The following is a 20825-nucleotide window of genomic DNA, read 5'->3' as shown; positions in this document are numbered from 1 at the left end:
TTAAGAAAGTGTGAAAATAACTCTTTATGCTCATGCAAGAAAGCCATAACAAACCTGCAAACCTGTTATAAAAACATTCATTCATTCTGAGAGCTGACTGAGACCCTACCAGATTCAGTGCAGTACAGGAGTTTTCCTGTCCAGCTTGAAAGGAGGGTTTGCGACAGCACAGTGTCACCATTCTGTCATTAGGAAATGTTTTGAATGCAAAAAAATAGGCTTACCCAGACATATCTCATCGACGCATGCCAGGATTTAATATCCTGTGCCCTTTTTTTTTTTTCCCCTGGTATAATGAAGCCAGAAATGGTTACCAGGATCAAGTGATAGCAACCACTTTTCTCCTAAAGATGTCAAGGCAAATGAACATTCTCTATGCCTAGCCTGGCAATGTGGAGGTTAAAAGCCTATCTCCAGCAGCCAGAGGCCTTGCAGCTGCTGGCAATTAGGCTTGTCAGCATTCCTCCCCAAAAGCTCCTGCTGGCATATCAAAATCAAGAGTAATTGCTAGCAGGCAGCCCTGCTCCTGGAGGGTGAGGATACAAACCCAGCAGCAGCAGCAGCAGCAGCAGCAGCAGCAGCAGCAGCAGCAGCAGCAGCAGCAGCGGGAAGTTGGAGCTTGCTTTGGTCTTTGCTGTGGCTGGTGGCTTGAAATGGGCTGTGCTGATTTTGGATCTCTTCCAAAACACCGGTCCTTGCACCGCTGCTTGGAGATTTTGGGGCCTGTGCTGTTCCTGCAGGAGCTGATGGAGAATTGCACTGTGCTGAGGAAAGAGGGAAAATTAAAAGCTCTGACTGAGCAATGCAATAGTGCTCTCGTGGCCGTGTTTAGTGCCAGCTGTAGATCAGGATGGTCTTCTTTGGTAGCAAGTGCTTGATAGTTTTATCCAATCTTTACTTGGATGCACTCTTGTGTCCCTAGGGTTAAACTGCAGCAAGCCTGTCCTGTCTCAGCATGGAGAGGACTGATTCATTAGCTCTGTTAACCTGGAAGTTCAGGCTAGTGGGGAGCTAGGAGTTGAGAGCAACTGCCCTTTTTCTCTCTTCCAGTTCTGTCTCATAAGAGAGTAACCAAAACCAATTGAATAAAAGAGATAAAATACTATGCAGCGCTTGCTCAGCGAAATTCCTTGAGTACTGCTGTGGGAAGACCAATTTCTTCTTAATGCGAAGAAGTGGCACATACTGTATTTGTACTAAAAAACCCCCACAGCTGTATTCCAAAAGCTTTAGGGGAAAATCCAGGACTTGGGTATAAAGAGTATAATAACTCTAGGGTGCCAAAGTTCAGATGCTGGAAATCCCTTCTCAGCTGTAAACTAAGCCTTGCAGTACCTAAATTCTGCAAATACATAATTTTTTGGCTGTGTTTCCTGGAGAATGGTGTACAGTTTTACCTTCAGCGTGACAAGGTGTTCTGTTCTGCCCACAACTAAATAGCTGCTGACCTGTTTCTTACACAAATCTAAAAAAGGTGCAGTGGTTTGGCATTTCCGTGCCTGCCTTTCTGTGAGCAGATTTTCTCTGGAAGATGCCCACTGGATCACCTGCCCCATGTGAATCGAGTGGAAGGGTCTGCTTGCTTAAAACTGGTCAGTGAACTGTTTGCCCTCCTCTTTGTACTTAGCAGTTTGGAGCTGTTGCCCTGAATGTGGAAGAGATGGATTTTGATTTAAAAGCCATCCTTCCTGAATGAGAGAGGCTGCAGGCGCTTTTGGGTTTGGAGTGTGTAGCTTCTGCGTCTGCACCAAAGCAAACCGATGGTACAGAAATGGGTCTTGTTCAGAGAGAACCAAAAAAAAAGGGTTCTGACTGTAACCTAGTGCTTACAGCATTCCGATGCCCTGTCTGATCCAAGTGCTTCTTTATGTATTTTATCCAGAAACTCCTTCACGGATAAAAGCAGCTCACAGCAGAAGCGTGTACATTTGTCTATAAGCATATTTTCGTAAGTCTGTTTGGAAAAGGGTGGCTTAAGTAAAGAGAGAGTTCAGTCACTCACTCTCTAATTACTGACCTGTGGCTGGGGGGGGGGGGGGGGGGATGCTATTTCTGTCCAGCTTCTTCACTGGTTTGAGCATCTTCCTTGCCAAGTCTTGGTGCATAGAGCCCGCTTTTGGAAATCCTGAATTGGTTAAGCACCTGAAAAGAGCAGGGCTGCTTGTCCAAGTTAGCTTGCAAAAAATGCTACTTTTTTAACCAGCAGCTGCTTGGGAAAATCTACCCAAGGCTCAGAAAAAAGCAGGAACACCGGCTTAGTTTAGCATGGTTACCCTGGAGACAAGTCCTAGCACAGCTCCCAGCCTCAGAGGGGAGACACAAGCTCCCAGTGAAAAGTTGAAAATGACGCAATGTTATAGAGGATGACCTTCATTTTTTTTTAATGATTTCTTGAGATCTGAAATCCCAGAGAAGTGGGAATGGATCTGTCCCATTACTATGATGTCCTGCCAAGTGGAGACAGGACGTATATCAACCCAATGATCTATAGAAAGGGGTGGTCTGAGCATCAGCTTTACCATTCACATGTTTCTCTTGTTACAGCTCGAACTGTCTGTGTGATGGTACCTCCCCTGACACGTAGTACGCACACCTCACATTGTACCCGAAGCCCCTCATGCTGGAGCTGAGCGACGTTTCTCACCTCAGGGCTGAATGTACAGGGGAAAGTGGTCAGAGTGAGAGTTAGAAATAAAAACATGGAACAAGTCAAGGTGCTTTGAGACATTTTAGCCTTTGCTTTCTATATGAATTACATATTGAACTTGCTCATGTTTGTATGTCAGCCTTTTCTTTCCCAAACCAGTTTATGAAACAATTTCACCACTACAAATAAGCCTATATACTTACCTCATATAAGTAAATTATACTCTTCTGAATTTCTTAATGAAGCCATACCACATCATAAGGCATATTTATCAGTAACTCAACAGTGACATTTTATATGGGATTGTCTGCTTTGTCAGTAAAGTGGGTCGCTATCGAAGGAACAAGAGCCCTTCTGTTTTTGGATTCATTTCTGTAAGGTAAATAAGCTCAGTCTATTAGACACGGAGTAGTGGTACAGGAGGAAAGAAAGGAAAATTCAGGCAGAGGGAAAAAAACCTCACTATTCCTGATACTCCATGTGACAGGAGATTATTTTTAATGTGTGAAGTGACCCAGTAATGTGGAATTTCACACTTTCATCCACGCACTAGAGGGAATTATTCTTAGAAATACAGCTGCTTAAAGAAAAGCGGGGGAGGGAACTGAGCAAACGGAGGGTTTGAGTTTTCCTCTGATGTGAACAATGAGCTCATATGTGGAACTAAGAACACCAGTCCTCTCTCTGTCTGGTCTCCTTCTTCTTTCAGATTTGTGGAAATAAATTCAGCTGCCTTCTCCATTATCAAAGCAGGCATAAAAGGAGAGGTGTGGGACAAGCAGAGTGTGTGCTCTGCTCCTCTCCTCATCTTCCAGAGAAGCTGAGCTAGCAGGGATGGGGAGCAATTCACTGACTGTAGTTGCCATCCCCTCCTCTTCTCTCCACCTCATTTGAGCAAAAACTGAGGGAGATTTGTGACTGAGAACGTGTGTTTAAGGGCTTGTCTTTACTGCCGTGCCAGCTGAAGATGCTGTGCAGAGTGTTGCCCAGCGGGATGCACATCTCCATACAAAATCCCTAGCCAGCTGCGTAATGCGCTGAAGTGGAGTTAGTTGGCCTGGGGTGGTAAGGAAACTCAAGTCCTGCTGGTGCTTGAACTACTAATGTAAAGGTGATGCAGCCACAATCTGTCACTCATCAGATGCTAATCCAGTCAGTCTAATGTCAATGAAACAACTATGCTGTTAGAGCATCCTTATATGAAGTGATTGACTCAGTTGAGAGGACCTATTTTGTCATTAGATGTCTTAAGTCTACTTTGAGGACTAGTTGTTTTCTGGAGGTACTTCTGCAGTCTGGTGATTTATTTTACTCCTTCATGTACCTCTCCCAGAGCCAGAGGGTTAAAAAAATTAAACATTCCAAAAATCAGCCTCTGTACTCTTCATCTCTTTTGGGTTTAAAAAATTTGTATCTCAAACAGTTGAAAAAAAAGTTAAAAAAGCAATTTAGTTTTCAAGTATTGAGTGATGCTGTTCCTTGAGTAAAAGTACCTTGACAGGAAAAAGAGAGAGTAGGGCACAGTAAGCATGGACAAATTGTATTAAAGGATGCCAGACTTTATGTGGGATGTTTGTTTTTACACCTAGCTCATGAAATGTAAAACCTGTGTAATGTTTTATAGTGACAAGTTCGTGAACAAACAGCTGTTCCTGGAGCAGTATTTTAATTTTCTTTCTTTTTTTTCTCCCTTTGTTTCTTTTTCAGATAATGGCTCTGGGTCAGGAGAAGGAGGTGAGTACCACACCCCAGTTATATTTGCTTTTGGTCTTTCTTTTTTACTATATGTGTATCAGTTTTATGTGCATATTTGCTGTATACCACATGAATTAAGGAACAGTTGCAATGTTATCTGACCATCTCAGAACAGTATTTGTACCAGAATAGATTGTAGTGTGCATTTGACCAATGTTACTCTTTCAGATTTGGCCTATATCATTTTTCATCTGTTGCCAGCAGTATAGTGTAATATTTAGATCCTTATTTCACCTGTATTTTGTTCCTGGAAATGTCTATTCACAATAAATTTCTTACCTTTTTTTTTTTTTTTTTCCTTGCATTCATTTCCTTAGTGTCTACAGTATCTAGTTATTACTTTATCCTTGGTCAAACACATTGCCTAAAATATATAATGATTGCATTATGAAATCTGTTTTTGTCAAATATTTTACTGCTTGTTTCTGTTCAAAGCTGTATATTCAAAGAGGGGATGCAGCAGAGCTGGTACTAGTAGAAGTGTTCCTGTCTTTGAACACATCTTAACCTTCATCCAAGGATTTAAAAAAAATTAAAAAATCTTAATTCTATCTTTGATATTACTAGCAAGAATACATATAGAATGAAAAATGTGAGATATAGAGACATATATAGACACAGAAAAGCCATTTTGCTTTTAGATTTTGCTTGTGTTAAAAAACCGTTGCTGTTCATACTGATGGGACTCAGTTCTGAAAGATCAGAAATCTTGTATAGCTGCTTGAAAATGTGCTTTTGTGGAAAATGATCAATGGCATCACTGTGTAGCTAAACATAACAGTTAACTTTCCAAAAATCAGGAGCTATCTCCCTCTTTTTTCCTATAGCAAGGCATTTCCCTCCCCTTTAATAAGATGCTATCAGTAAATTCCTGGACTGCTGCTAGCACACGGCCATTCTCATGTTTGTTTCCTTTTGGAGCAATGTCTGAAGGAAAAATTTTCTGCTCAAATATTGCCTCTTCTTACCTTCACTGGTGACTTTTTTCTGAAGCTTTGGTTTCTGAGATTGCATCACACTTTCCTCAGCAATGTTTCCTTCTCCTTTCCCCTTCGTTACCCACCCTGTTATTCCACTACAGCTGCTCCCGGCAAGCCCAAGCATTACTTGCCTTGGTACTTCTGTGCAATTCTTGTAGGAGACAGATGACAGTAATTTAGTCCATGTCTGAATTCTATTTTTGGATCAGTTTTAGAAATGTTTGAATGCTGTTGGGATTTTGGTTTTTTTCAGTATTTCCCAATTGGATACAAATATCCCCATTAAAGTCCCTTGTAAATGTTACTGTGTTAGTCTGGAAGGGATTGAGAGCTGACTGACAGATGTGGGGATTCTTTGGGTAATTTTATGAACAGTTTAGGGAAAAGTAGGCCGGAACATGCTGTGTTTTGCTGGTTAGGCTTGTCACTGAAGAGGTGAAAGGTCCATTGTCAAATACACTCATTGCTTGATTTGGAGCAGGAGACTGAACCCAGGTCCACCATCTCTTGGTAAGAGAGGTCCAAAATGGGTCTGCCTTTGTCATTGCTGTTGTTTTTGTTCTCACTTGAAATATTTATTGAGTCTGCAACAAAGGGAGTGGGAGGAAGGATGCATGCTATAGAAAGGCTTTGTTAGTTGGGATTTAGCATGCCAATGAATTTTAATTATTTATGCAAAATATAATGGCATCGGTTGAGGAGATTTGGTAGTCCCTCCACACTACCTTGTAGCAGTGGTTAGTGCATTGTCTTGGGAGGTGGAATACGTAGGTTCAGTTCACAGTTCAGGCAGAAAGAATTGAGTCTTGGTCCCTTGGCCCCAGGTGAATGTCTGCACTGCCTGTGTATTGAATAAAGAAGGGATAACATAGCCACTACCTCCTCCAGCAGTTTTGTGATGTTAGCCTTTCATTTATTTAGCTTTCTTCTGAGTGCCTTTGGGCCAACTGAAGTGTTCCTGCTTCTGTTCCATATGAAAACAGTTGGGTTCTGTTCTTAATTTTAGATAGGAAAAATATCTTAAAATAAAAATAAATTTAAATTCCTGCTTGGCACTTTTTCTTTTTTTTGATAAATCTAGGCTTTTTGTGCTACCTTAAATTAGCCCTGTCCTCATCCACCTTCCTCACTAAATTGGGTGCTGGGTAATACTTCTGCAGAACGGTTGGCTCATCTTCAGCATGTTGAGTCATTTTGTGTCCAGAACCTATCCTTCAAAGGATGGAATCCACTGTTGCGTTGATCATTGAACTCTGGTCTGGCCAAAAACTCAAGGGTATTTTTGGTAACCGTAAAAGTGTTACAAGGAGACATTAAAAACATTGAGGTCTTATTACAAGTTAAGGGAATTTAGAATTAAAACCAAATTTCTAAAAGAATGCTGAACCGATTGAGGATGGAGATGCATTGTTTGGGATCCAGACAAGAAAGGGCGGGAACCTGGGCAGAGGGTGACCTGCAAAGTAGAGATGCTCCCTGGTGCACACCACAATCCTGCCTTCCTGGTTATTCCAGCTATGGGTCTAACTGGAGCACAGCTCTTTCCTGGCCCAGTCTTCCCCTCTTTTCTTTTGGAGGAAGCCAGGATATGCTGAGATATAATAATCACCCAGGCCTGATAGTTTAATATCATACTCTTGGCTCAGGGTGCACAAATGGGAACGAAATTGCATGGGAGCTTCTATGCCCTGTGGGTTAGGTACTATTTGTAAGTACAAGGAATCAGCAATGGAATTGGAAAAATGCAAGGATAAGTGAGAGAAAGCCAGCAAGGGAGCAAACATGCTAGCTTAGAGGTTTGTGTTTTCTTCCTAGGATTTACATTTCCAGATGTTAATCACAGAATCAGTGTTTGCTATGTTTCTTAAACACACAATTAGTGTGATTGTGTATGCACCAGTGATGCTTGCACACACAAAATGGATGAGTGCAGCTGCTTGTATACGTTCAGGAAGCATTGCAATTGCTGTGCAGGAGATGTACTGTTTGCTGGTAGATTCACTTTAACTGTGAAGTACTGGGAAAGCATCTGAGCTGTGCTCTTCAGTTACTATATCTCTGCCTGTGACTGTCTCCACTGTTGAAATTAGCTGCTTGCCTCACATGCAGCTGAGATTTGTGCTAGTGGTTCACACTGTTCTCTTTCATTTTCCAGACTCAGAACAATCTCATTAATGATTCTGAAACTTGACGATGCAGATTTTCCCTCCTACTCCCAACCTGTAGGATGTTAAATGCATTCATTTTTATGTAAAAAAAAAAAAAAAAAAAAAAAAAAAAAGATTTAGAAACGATTAAAAAACCTACAAAAGTTGTCGATGTGTTGCCTTAGAAGTTGTCATGTGCCACAAAACCACTAAAAACCATGGAACTACTGATCCAGGTTCCCTCCCAAATCATGTTTGCTGTTACAAAGATACTAGATTTTAGTAAAAGAAATAAGAGTGGGAGAATCTTTTCCGTATGCCTGAATGAGATGAAGAAGTGTAATTTTTAAGGGTGACACAATTGTCTAGTTGCCCTCTGACATTCTGGATAAGCAATTTCCATTTTTTATGCTCTGATGACACAGTATTAATAAAGAGTTGTAATAAAATTACTCATTTTGCTCATTTCAGAAGTATGAACCTTCAATTAGCATAATAAAAATTACACTTATGAAACCAAGCTGTTGATCACTTGTGGCAATTGGTATCCTGAAGCCACTTCTCAGAAGAGTATGGATTGTTAATTCGGAAATAAGAAAAATTTCAAAAACCTCATTACTCTACCATTATGTTTCACCCCCACAGAAAGCAATGTCAGAGAGCGGGGACTCAGACCTAGAAAAGTTGCTTAGTTGTGGTCACAGTCGAAGATGTTGGGATCCTCTAGATTTGCATTTAAGACATGGGCTTCTCTCTGTCATCTCATATGAATCATTCTGCAGTTTCCCTGTTCTGAAGAATAGAGCCATAAAACTTGCTCCTGATCCACTTTGTTTACACAGTGATTGGTTAGAGTTTGAGGCAGAACCGGTGAAAGAGAAGTTACAGTCTCAGATTCTTGTTCATCTCTGACAGTTGTAAATTGCAACACTACTTGACCTTCTGGATGTTCTTCCACAATTAATAGATTGGGGCATGAAAAATGATCCTTAGTCTGTCACATGTACATAAAGGAGGTAGATTTCTAGTTTGCATGAAACAGGGTTTTTTTATAACAAGAATTTAAAATTTTTATTTCTGATGGAACCTGCCATGTTGTCCCTGTAAAAAGAACTGTGCTGACCCAATAAAGGAGACCCAGCAGAAAGGTTAACTTTGGTAGGTTTGTATGAATGTGACTAAGGATGAGCTTTTACAATTTTTTCTTCAAGGTGCTTTCTATGTGAAAATAGATTTCTTTTTCTCAAGTTTACAACTTGATACTAGCCAAGAAAGTCTAAAAAGAAGCAGTCATAGTGATCTTCTTGCCCTCTCACTCTAAAAAGAGCTGTCACTCAGGACTCCTAGTGAAGTAGAAGTCCTGTCATTTAGCTGAAGTAGCCTTCATGTTCAAAAGACCTCAGTCTTGTGTTAAAGCCATTGTCTGTGTCAATATTCTAAAAAAGATCCTAGCACAACATTGCCCAACTAGTATTGAGACAGCTAAAAGGGCAATTGGAGCCATTGGTCTAAATTCTGCTCAGATTTACAATTACATCCCACATTATTAAAAGAAATTTTGGCCCACTGCAGATGGGAACACTGATTCTTAAAGGAAAGCTTTTAGAAGGTGAAGCTGGTTCCTCTCTTTTGGTCAAAGGTATGGATGATGAAGATCATTTGCTTTCATCTGGCAGTGGTCCTTCATAAGGCTTTTTTTGGTAGTACTTTCCATCTGGCATCCAGACATAATGCAATAACTTTTGAAGGAGAACCTTATTTCTTCTGAGCTCTCAGGTACTGTCTTTGGTGAATGAGCACTTCTGAGCCATTCTTCCTGTGTCCCTCTAAGGTCTTTTTTCCTCTCGCTCCAGATAGTCCTTATTTTCTCTATTTGATACTGTCAGCAAATGGTACACCATTAAAGAGTTAACAAATTGTAATGACTTTTCAAGCCAGCTTCTCAGAGACAAATCAGTGTTTTAGGAGAGGCAGGTTCTGTGCCATAGTAATCAACCAACAAGAGTAAGGTTTCCAAGTGTCCTACTATGCCCATAACATTATTTTTTTTTATTCATTTTGTTCAGCATTTATTTGTGTACCTAAGCAAAATGTACTCTTGATATTAAAAAAAGATGTAATGGTAGTTAGACAGATGGCACCCAATCCTTTCAGGCTTTTAAGCTAAGGAAATAACATGCTTGCAATACATATAGCTAAGTTAATTATTATTAAGATAATTTGTTTTGAATTTCTAATCCCTCTGAAATTTGATAGCTAAAGTATCTTGTGCTGAACGTCTAGCAGATTGCATTTAGTAATTAATAAATTGATATACAGTATGTGCTTTTTAGCAGGCTGCCATCTGTTCCTTCCCCTCACTGGGGACAACACTTATTCAGTAATTGTCACACAGTCAGGGTGGTATAAACAGACACAGTTTAGAACCTCGAATATTTTTTTTTAATTTGTAATAATGCTACTGATTTGTTTTCATGTATTTTAATATGACTGCAGAAACTTGATGGTGATTAACACCCTGGATAGGAGGTAACATCCTGTCTTTCAGCATATTTCTATAATAGTGTGTAACTTAGAAAGATTTAAGTGCTTATTCCACCACATGGCTTGTCACTGATTATCACTTTAGCTTCAAATAGCCCTATTTATTTCTGTTGAGATCCTACTCCCTGTAGGTAAAATTAACACTGAACTAAAACTTGCAAGAATTGCTGTGTTTCACCAAAGGTTCAGCAAGGCTGTAAAATACCTAACAAACACATAACAAGGATAGTGGTGGTAGGGAGTCTTACAGTGCACGTCCTCAAGTCCTTTGCTTAAAAGTGCACATGCTATCATTATCCTAATCACTGGGCAAACATATCACCATGGCTGGGTTGTGATTAGGGTATCCAACTTGGAAGTACCCTCCTCCAGACACCTCTGTCATAAATAGACCAGGCATCCTTGTGTTAAACCTGTAATGCCCCTTCTTGCAAAATCAAACTTCAAAGGGTGGTGTCTTTACTGGAGCATGCTTACAGCTGCACTGTGTAGTCTATATTGCACAGGGAAAGTGTCTTTCAGGCAGGTATAGATCCGAACCAGGCTTTGCTTTGAAGTTGAGTAAGAGAACAGGACCTTCCACACTGGTAAATACTGCTTTTGCATATCACCCAGCAGCATGGTCAAGATAATTCAAGACGCTGATTGCCAAGAATTTGGGAGAGCTAAGAGTAGTTGTTGCACTTGCTTTAAATATGTACTTACAGGCAAAAGGGCAAGTTTGTAGCTTTCTTTTAAATTATAGGGACAATTTCCATTTTAACTGTATGTCTTTAAAGTTGCCCTAAAAATTAGTGGAAGAGCGGGTAAGTAACTAAACTGTTCCATGAACTGCAGCCCATAATGTGTGATGCTGTGGAGTGGTATTCTGAGAGGGATTTCCAGTGCTAGCTGTAGCTGAGGGAATCACAGTCTGATCAGAGGGGCGTTCTTCTGTACTTTAAGGTGAAGAAGGGGAATTGCTGTGGCTGCTCCTATTATTCCAAAATCTCTTTGAGGTTAATTGCTCCCATGAGATACAGCCAAAATCACTGTACTCACAAAACAGATAGGAACTGTTTTCAGAGGGGCTTCCCCAGACAAGGGAATCTTTATTCCATCTGTACATGGCTACTGAGTTACTGAGTTGTTGCAGCTCTCCACAATCTCCCCCCGCTTTACTGTGAACAGGGATAAATACATATGTACAGTGGAGCGCCCTTTCCAGGCCATGCCGTGGGGCAGACCAGACTTCACCTTGACACACACTGATGCTTTTGCTTTAAGCCTGATTGAAAGCCCTCAGCAGAAATCCAGCCATATTACCATTGTAGGAACACACAAATGAGTTGCTGAGGGAAGCAATTTACTGTTGGCCTCTAGAGCTACTGTCCATTTGCGGGCTCCTACCCTGCAGCTCCTAAGATATAGCCGGCCATCTTCTGTAGAGGAATAATAACTTGAGGAGAAGCGTTAGGGAGCACTGCAGCTTAGAAAGACAACTGGGAGTCACAGATCCCATCCTTGTGCCTCATTTATTTTGAAGGACAGAGCATTAATGAGGTGCTGCCCTGAAACATGAAAGGAAGCTGAAAAGAGAGGGAAAATGAGCTTTCACTCAACATGGAATTAAGATGTCAAAGAACAGAATTAATCAAGATACCAACGAAAGTGAGGAGAAAAAATTCAGTAATCATCTATACATCAACATTAAAAGCCTGCATAATAAACAAGAGGAGCTTGAATTGCTCATTTGGGAGCATATTTTGACCTAATTGATATTACTAAAACCTGCTGGGAAGATCTGATTGATTGTAATATTAAAATTAATGTCTATAGCCTATTTAGGAACAATCAAATGTGCAGGAGAAAGGAGAAGGGAGGGGCAATCTGTCAAGGGATGCATTGCCTATTTGGAGACATTTGCACCAGAGAAACTTATGCTCTCACATATTAATGGGTTAACTTATTTTAACAGCACACAAGTGGGGTACCGAAAATGTCTGCTACCAATTTAGGCTGAAAAACAGTATTCATCTATTCTGTATTGGTGGGAAAAGCTCTATTTTCTTGGAGAACTTCAGTCTAAATTATATGCAGTGTCTCATGCTTCTAGTACTAAAACATCATGCAGCTGGTAATGAAAGAATCTCCTAAAAATTACAGATGACTATTGCCTAACTTAGAAATGTTGCATCAGTACACATTCATCTGTATGACACCTCATCCTGACGGTGTAAATTATGGGTACCTGAGGTGCAGGTGTTCTTGACTTGCTCATATCTATTATATGCAAAAAAAAGTACAGTACAGTTAAATAATTCTATATGCATGAGGTCCAGCAAGTTCCGATCAAGAAAAAAGGGCAAATTTTTCTAAAACAAACCTAATTTTAAAAGGTAGAGAAAGCAATTCTAGGGAGGGAGGAAAGGAGAGAGAGATGTTTACACTGAATATCACATAGAAACAGTGAACAAGTAGTGGTAGACTACTGTTTATGAAAATGAAAAGGTGTTGAGGCATTCACAGGGGGCAGAAGTAAAGCTCATGAGGAAGGGTGTGCATGTGCACATGTGTGTGTATGTGTTGCTTGTTTTACTCCATTACAAAATGAAAATACAAATAGTGCAGTGAAATTGCTCTGTAAAGCATTCTGGTTGTATCTGTACTCAAGTCAGACAGTATATATAGGATATGATGAAATATTTTCCATGCTAGCAGAAGGATATTAAGCACCAAATGTTGAGGACAGGTGTTTTGTAACAGCAGGTCTGTCTGGTTTGCACCTGAAAGCTTTAAAAATGGGTGGTAATGAATTCTCTGGGCTGATGATAGCTTTTTTTAATCACTTTTTCAGTAGAACAATAAGAAATAATGTACAAATATTTTGAGAAAAGATAAATGTGATGATCTGGGGGTCTACAGCCTCTTATTCTGGCATCCATCAGAAGCAAAGCGGTGGAATAGAAGATGGAAGAACCAGCTGAGGACAGAATTAAGGGAGGGGAAAATATTTAATGCCAGTCGTCATGGGTTCATGGAAAACCTTTACTAAGAAATTTACCTTTTTTTAAACTTACTTTTCCAAGAAAGAGGTTGATACAACAGAATATTTTGTGTAAGCATACCACCTCAAAACCATAACTTTTCTCAGTCAAAGGCAATCTCTCATACACATGTAAGTAACCAGAGGGCACGACATCCACACAGTGCACATCTAATGTGCAAAAGTATTGCCAATCAATGGATCATTAAATGTTAAGGAATTGTTATAAAATGAGTGTGTTTCTAAGGACTGTTCTTAGCCTTATGACCTCTTCCACTGGTGACCTGGGAGCAAATCCGTCAGTACTGATTTGGTCTGGATGACAGGGGACAGGTCACTGGGCTAACGGTATGCACAAGCAGGCGGGATTTTAATGTCTGAGGACAGAGTTATATGTAGCGAGTCCAGGATCTAGGCAATTTTTCCTTGATGTCAGCCTCTCTCCTACAGACTGATGACCCTGAAAAGGACTCATTGGGGAATAAGGAGGATAATAAAGTGAGTGTGAATAATAATGGTCAGTGCAGAAAAATGGTCAGAAATTAATATGATTGTTGGATGTTCTGACTGAAGAGTATCCTAGATGGTGTTCGGCTTTGATGACAACTCATCTGGAGCAGCGTGTCCAACTCTTGTACCTGTAACTTTGGAGGGTGTTAACATCCTGGGGAAGGGCGTCAAGGGTCATAAGAACAGCAAAAGAAGTGGAAATACCACAAATGAAAGCCATGAGCAGTGCCATTTGTTTAACTTATTCAAACTATAGGGGATCATTTATTGGCATGGAAAGGTGAAATCTGACACTAAAGGACACTTTAGGATGCCAAACACAGGCATAGGAATGTGGTACTAGAAAGAAGGAAAAATCAAAGAAGATGTACATTTGTAAAGATAAAAGCAAATGACCTCTACTGCAATTCAATAAGAGTGGTGATAGAATTTCTGCAGTGGGAATTTTGTAATAAAGTTCGATATGTGTTAATCTTTGAAAAATGCACAGCATGCTTTAGACCGAAGTTAATTTGAGAGGCTCACCTGCACTATTCTTCACATAAGGATAGCCCCACAAGTAGGAGGGAGAGATTCATTTCAACCAAGATCCAGGAAATTTGGGAAGGACTGTTGTGGATTTCTTTATCCTATTTACATTTAAAGAATGTAAATTCAGCTGTTTGATTTGCTGTTGCTACATATAAAGCTGATATAAAGAAAGGAATCACTTTGATCTCTGTCCACCCAACAGCCTTGTGTATTCAGCCATACACCACCATGATACTGCGATACATTAAATGCAGATTTCTGTGGTTCTGTTCCTTCTTTTCAAGTATCTAGCTCTCCTTTATCACTTTGTTATAATCAAAAATAGGAGTGACTAATGATAGTGAAACAGTGAGAGTATAATTTTTATTTATTTTACTTGGTGAAGAGTTATGATGTCCATGTCAGCGGTGATATTGGTGCAGATGTTTTTAGGATCAGAAAATTTGAGATTTTAATTTTACTTTTTAGGGTACATAGCATTTCTACCAGTTTCTTGTTAAGATGATTTTTTTTTTTTTTTTTTTAGTCTTGTACAATTAAACAGCATAAGCTGGAAAATATACCACAGCATACATGAGATATGAGCACAGTCTAATCCTATTGTCAGGAACCAACCAAAAAGGGGAAAAAATGCAAGCAGAAACCTTGTATAAGCGTATTGGTAATTAAAGACTGTCAAAGAAAATAACATTCAAATCCCCACTATCTAATATTCAGGGACATTAAAAGGCACAGGATTTATACATTATCGGTGCCAATTAAGAGTAAATGTGCCTGGGACACACGTCAATGTCGGTTGTGTGTCTGGTGAGGTGAGAATAAATACAAATCACTGAAATAAGAATAAAGGAAGAGTCAATCAATGAAGCATTAGTGTTTTCAGAGATGCTTTCTTGTCACTGGTACAGTTTTACATACCTCCAATTGCCTGTTTTTGACAAAAGGAGCACTAGTAAGGTTAATAGCTTCAGTATATTATAACTTCATGTTGACAATATACCTGAAGGCAAATGGATTTAGGTAAGCAAAATCAGAGCTTAATATGAGAGTGATGCTTTCTGTTAACAGTACCTTATTTTTTTTAGAGTATGAAGGATCTGGGACAGAAGTTCAGAGAAAACACTCAAAATGTGGAGTTTGCAAATATAGGGCTGAGTGTGATGAAGATGCAGAAAATGTTGGGTAAGTAGTAAGTTTTCCTTAACAATATCACTGAACAAAAGGGGTAAAAATGTTAAAAAAAGAAGTACATGATCATCTGCTTGACTACATTTGTTCTTACTAATTGAAGCTTTAATGCTGTCTGATAATAATATGTTTGATATGTGTCTGTAAAGAACAAACCATCTGCTGTTGCAAGGTAAAGGGAGAAAACAACAAAGAGGTATATTGGAGAATCTTTATCAAATATTTTTCAAACAAAGGACCTTGATTTATTTTATCCTGGCAACAAAAAAAAAAAAAAAAAACACCAAACCACCAGACCAAACAGGAATGCAAAATAAATACAATTAATCTCTCAGATTTTTTTTCTCTATGTTCTACTTGTTCATAAAGAATTACAAGCAGTTGTTTCCATCAGTGCAAAGCTTGGACCTAAACATATTAAGCTGAACTGGTGACACAAGCCAGTTGCTTCTTCAAAACTCACTGTGCCACTTGATCTCTCAGATGCACCCAGGGGAAAGTTGATGAAAAATGTCAGTGAGTTGTCAGAGCTCAAAACGAATGATTAAGAAACAAGAAGATTTGAAAGACAATCCATAATGCAGAAGCACATGCACCAAATTTTACTACTCAAGGTGCTTGAGGGTTATAGTATACCCTGGCTGTCCAGGCTTCAAGTGGCTGTCAGAAGGGGCAGAGACATCATGGAGGAAAGACCTCCTTTAGACAGTTTCCATGAGGCATTAAGGTTTTTTGGGAGGTTGTTTCCTACAACCGTTTTCCTGGCAGTGGCCACCAGTATGGAAGAGAAGCTTAATTAGGGTCTGGGCTGATGGCAGGTACTGGGGTTGCAGCTGCAGAGGCAGCATGTGAAGGTGCTCAAGAGATATGCAAATGGTAGGGTTTTGTGTACATGGAGGGAACAGCATCTCAGAATAACAGTGCCTGAACATCGCTAATCAGGGGAAGAGCATCACTAATCGAGGGGAAGCATCGCTCTCACTTCTCCTGTCTTCCAGCTGGAATCCATTTCATGTTGAAATATGTCTTAATTGCACAAGATTTTATTATGGGATATTAGCATGAAGACATCTCAGACAGTAAAGCAGCTTAGCACTAATATTCAAGATGTGTATTCAAGATTAAATCATAGCATACAAGGGAAACCAAAATGGTAATAGTACTCATGAATACTAGCATGATACTTCACATTTCATAAAATGTCATAGCACCAAAGTAGTCTTGCTCTTTTCTGGAGAGACAAATGAGCTGTAGCTGTTTTTTATAATACTAATAATTTTCTGTAATATTGCCTTGGTCTGTTTCATTTATGACTGGCAAGATGGGTATAGATTTGTTTGTTATATGCACTGAGATGTGCTCTTGGCTTTGGAAAATAAATCCTGAAGCATTCAACTTCAGTAAAAGCTTGCCTATTTATTATATACTTGTAAATTGGTGTTCTTGCAGCTATGTAGCATCTATAACAAAGTTAGGGTAAAGTTGAGGAGAGTGGAAGATTTATTCTCTTAAGTCCTACTCATAAAATGGAGCCATGGTCCCTTTTCTTGACAACAGGAGGAGAGAACTCTTTTGCCTCAAGTTTTCTTTAATTAGTCCTCATTAAAGAAAAAAGTGGAAACAAAATTTTTATCTAGAAAATATTCAAAAATTAGAAAATATTCACGAGAGTTGGTCACAATCTGTCAGATAATTTTTTTCAGTTTTGTCAGTTTTCCAACCTAAATAATTTTTTTTTTTTCTTTTCCCAGTACTTTTGACCATTATAATAGGCTTTAGTCATACTCACTGTCTGTTTAGACTTGGATTAAATTGGGCTCTGTTAACATAGATTGTCTTCACAAGGTTAATTTTGACAGGTCACATAGCAAGTCACAGACTTGTTTAAGTAGAAGTTAGGAGCTGGATTCTTTTTTCCTAGAATCAAAACAGTTCTTTTCCTGGCAGAAACAAGATGAGATTTAAATCTGTTTGGGAGATTCTATTAGAGCACCCCTTAAGTATCCTTTTTACATGTTATTTTTACTCCCTTTCCTGTTGTGTTTCAACATGGTTTTTTAACCTCATAAAATTCTATCATGATATATGAATTTATTGGCAGCACAAGTACCTTTCATCAGACTTGTGTAAACACTGCTAGGTTTATATTGTTATTTAATTTTTGCACCATATTATAACCACTCTCACCCCCAGTTCTAGCAAATCACACAAACACCCTAATTTCATAAAAATATTCTGTCTTGATTTTCCTTTTTAAGGCATGAGAAAGGCCACTGTAACTTTTTTGGATAGTGGAGTGATGTCTACTGAACTACAAACAAAAAATACATTTAATTCCATTCAAGTAGACTTCTTAGGCCGGGAAAAGCCCTTGCTTGCACTTTCTGAGGTTAAAACAATAAAGTGATCCACATGATTACAGAAGGCATTTTAAGAAGATTTTGCTTTGTGATAGTAACTGAATGAGTTAGTTGAACTGTCTCCTAATGTTCAGTAGATAATCTCAAGCCATATTCATGAGATGCTAATACATTAAATATACAATTATGCATTTTTTCATCCTCTTTTCCAAGCTGTGCAATCTGAGACCTTACCAACATCAGCTGCTTCTGCTCCAAGTGCTCTTGAGAAGCAAAACGGTATCTGTACTCCTGTTTTATGAATAGAGAAACTAAATTATGGATAAAATGATAAGTGAATTGGTAGGAGACATCTATGCTACAAAGTATTGAGTGGTTTGAGGTAAATGAGCTGTCATTAATGAGAAATCTCAGGACCTGCCAGCAGGCCAGCCACAACAGCCTGGAGTGCAGAACAGGCAAATTTTCCCCCTGATAATGAAAAGATTCTGCTAAAGACAGTTTTATTCCATATGGACTGCAGTTTGTCTTTTGGGCCTGGAAAGTTAAAGGAGTCCTATGCAAAAAATTGTAACACCTGATACTTTCAGTGAAAAACGTAGGATGATCCTTGCAACAAAGAGGCAGGAGCAAGACCACTTGGCATTTCCTCATTTTTAGGGTTGGATGATTGCTGATGTCTAAGCAAGTCCTTCCACAGGGGCAATGGGCACTTGTTGGAGCATGGGAAATTGTGATCTGACATAATGGAAAATGTTTCTGCTGTGAGGGTGGTTGGACATTGAAACAAGGTGTCTGGTGCAGCAGCGGCATTTCCATCCATGGAGATGGTCTGAACTTGATCAGACACAGCTGTGGGCCAGCTTTGAGCAGGGACTTGGACTAGATGACCCCTACACATCCCTTCAAGCCGAAATTATTCTGTGACTCTGTGTAGGTACCAAATCTTGGTGCTTTTTAAAAGCAAATGTAAACAGGTTCAGTTGTACACAGCTGAGATGCACTCCATATTACAAGTTAGTGATGTTAATTTTTTGTTGCTCTTAAATTGTAATTTCCCCTTTGAAAAAAGTTAGGAATTCTTAGTTTTCATGCTTGGCATTAAAATATTATGTCTGTCTCTGATCAGAGTTGCTACATATGCTTTTGTTACACAAGACCACATATAGTCTGAAGAAATCAGGCTCTGCACACAGTTTTAGATTTGTATCTTCATTTCATTTGATTTCTCAGAAACATTATCTATCTAAACCAGAAGTGGTTACAATGCCCAGTAAATTGAATGCAAAAATATAAACAACTTTATAATTTCCACTGCCTCTGCAAAAATTTCCAATGTTGGTTTCAAGTGGACTGATTGTGACAAAGAAATAAAGTCTGAGGAGATGGTTGTCATAAACGGCATGCCAAAATTAAAAAAATTCATGTTCAACTATGTGCAAATCAGTACATTATTTCTTTGTATAAATGCAAAAAGGAATCATGTTGAGGAAACATCACAGAAATATATTTCTCCTTTTTTTTTTTCTTTTCTCATACCACTTATAAGTATTTTAAAGAGTTGTTAGTTTATGGGCAGGCTTTACAAGAGCACAAAAAATCACGGATGAATCTACTAGTCTTAAGTTGCATAAACATGTACTATGCCATAGTATCCATACAGTGGTTTTCTGTTGGTTTGTGGTAACAGGATGTAGACAACAGGTTTCACATGGATTGGCCATGATTTTTTTTCCCCTTTAATAACAAAACTGAAACATAGGTTGTATATGTCATGGGAAAAGCTGTTGCCTGAGAACAATCAGTCAGTACTTCCTTTCTACCCTGCCCGTCAAAATGTTTCTCTGGTCAGAACCTTCCTCCACTGTGTTGAAAAGGCAACTTGTTATGTGTAATGGTGCAAAATGAGTGGCAGTGGAATGAAAAAGTACATGAGAGGTTGGTAGATTTAAACTTTTGAGTGGAAAACTGGCCAGAAGCCTAAAGACATAGGCAGTATGAGGGTGGTTGTGTGTTTTCTGCTGGAATTTTGAGTTGGAAATTCAGTCAGGTTGAGAAGTGGAGATGCAGGTGACAGCACAAAGCATGGGGCCACGTAGAGCTGATGGGGTAATCCTGTAAGGCACCAACCCAAACGCATATAGTCTGCTGTTGATATACTCTGGGGTATTCAGGCTGCAGTTTTTACTTGGAATATTTAAGTTCTACTCATTGGTTGTGTGATAGAGAGAAACAGAGTCCATCCTACCCGTACACAGTCAGAAGATAGTATACCAATGATATTGAAACACTTAAAATAACACAGCATGAATGCAAAACAAATGAAAATAGATGTGGTTGTAAAATCATTTTAATCTGTGTAGCACTTAAATCAACTCTTTCTTCAATGAAAGCAATGTATATAAATATTTGTAATATGATTGTGGCTGTTAAGGACGCCAAGTGAATTTTTTAAAAACTCAGGTAAGTAATGTTCAGTTTAATTTTTATAAACCTTCTAAACAACATGATGCCTTAGTTTACTGCATATGACTGAGACTCAAATTATTATTTACAGTCTTTTGAGAGCTGAATAACTTTTCTCTCTCTTTTTTTTTTTTTTTTTTGTATTTTTACAATAGCCACCTGCAACAGTGGCAAAGAAACTGATAATATAAACTTACTTGTGGGTTTGGGTTTTTTGATATTGTGATTAGAAAGGTAGGCTCTTAAGTATATATATTTCTTCATAAGACTTCAAGTTTCAAATGGTCCTGATTTCCATATGTTTTTCAAGGCTTCTTACTATTACCTGGTCATTTTTTCCACACATTTCTTCTTACACATACCAAAATTCATGCTTAGAGTAAGGGAGAGCATTTTAATTCATATCTATATTCATATCTATTAAATATAAAGACTATATCATATTTATAGTAAATATAAATAATATATATTTATACTATTTTAATATTAAGACTTAAAATATACTGAATCAATTGAAGAATAGGGGTTTCATCTCACTTTTTTTTTTTTCAAATGTGAAGTATCTTCCCGACATAAAAAGTAATATTACTTATGAGGAGTTATATCCTCTGCTCTTGCACTGTTTTGTGTGGTGGTCTCTTTGCTCTTGCATTCCAAAGTGCTGCTAGATGC

The 20825-nt window shown here is 38.8% G+C and overlaps 1 protein-coding gene across 1 annotated transcript in view; it reads left to right on the top strand.

Annotated features, from left to right (window-relative positions):
* Nucleotides 1-20825, top strand: part of TMEFF1 (transmembrane protein with EGF like and two follistatin like domains 1) — a 126196-nt gene that overhangs the window by 79459 nt on the left and 25912 nt on the right. Inside the window, exons 4-5 of the mRNA XM_074899370.1 lie at nucleotides 4355-4381; nucleotides 15225-15321. Coding sequence (XP_074755471.1) covers nucleotides 4355-4381; nucleotides 15225-15321 — 124 coding nt within the window. The remainder of the gene's footprint in view (nucleotides 1-4354; nucleotides 4382-15224; nucleotides 15322-20825) is intronic.

The sequence above is a fragment of the Athene noctua genome, chromosome 2 (genome assembly GCF_965140245.1).
Source record: "Athene noctua chromosome 2, bAthNoc1.hap1.1, whole genome shotgun sequence".
NCBI lineage: Eukaryota > Metazoa > Chordata > Aves > Strigiformes > Strigidae > Athene > Athene noctua.
This window is presented reverse-complemented; position numbering and strand designations above follow the sequence as displayed.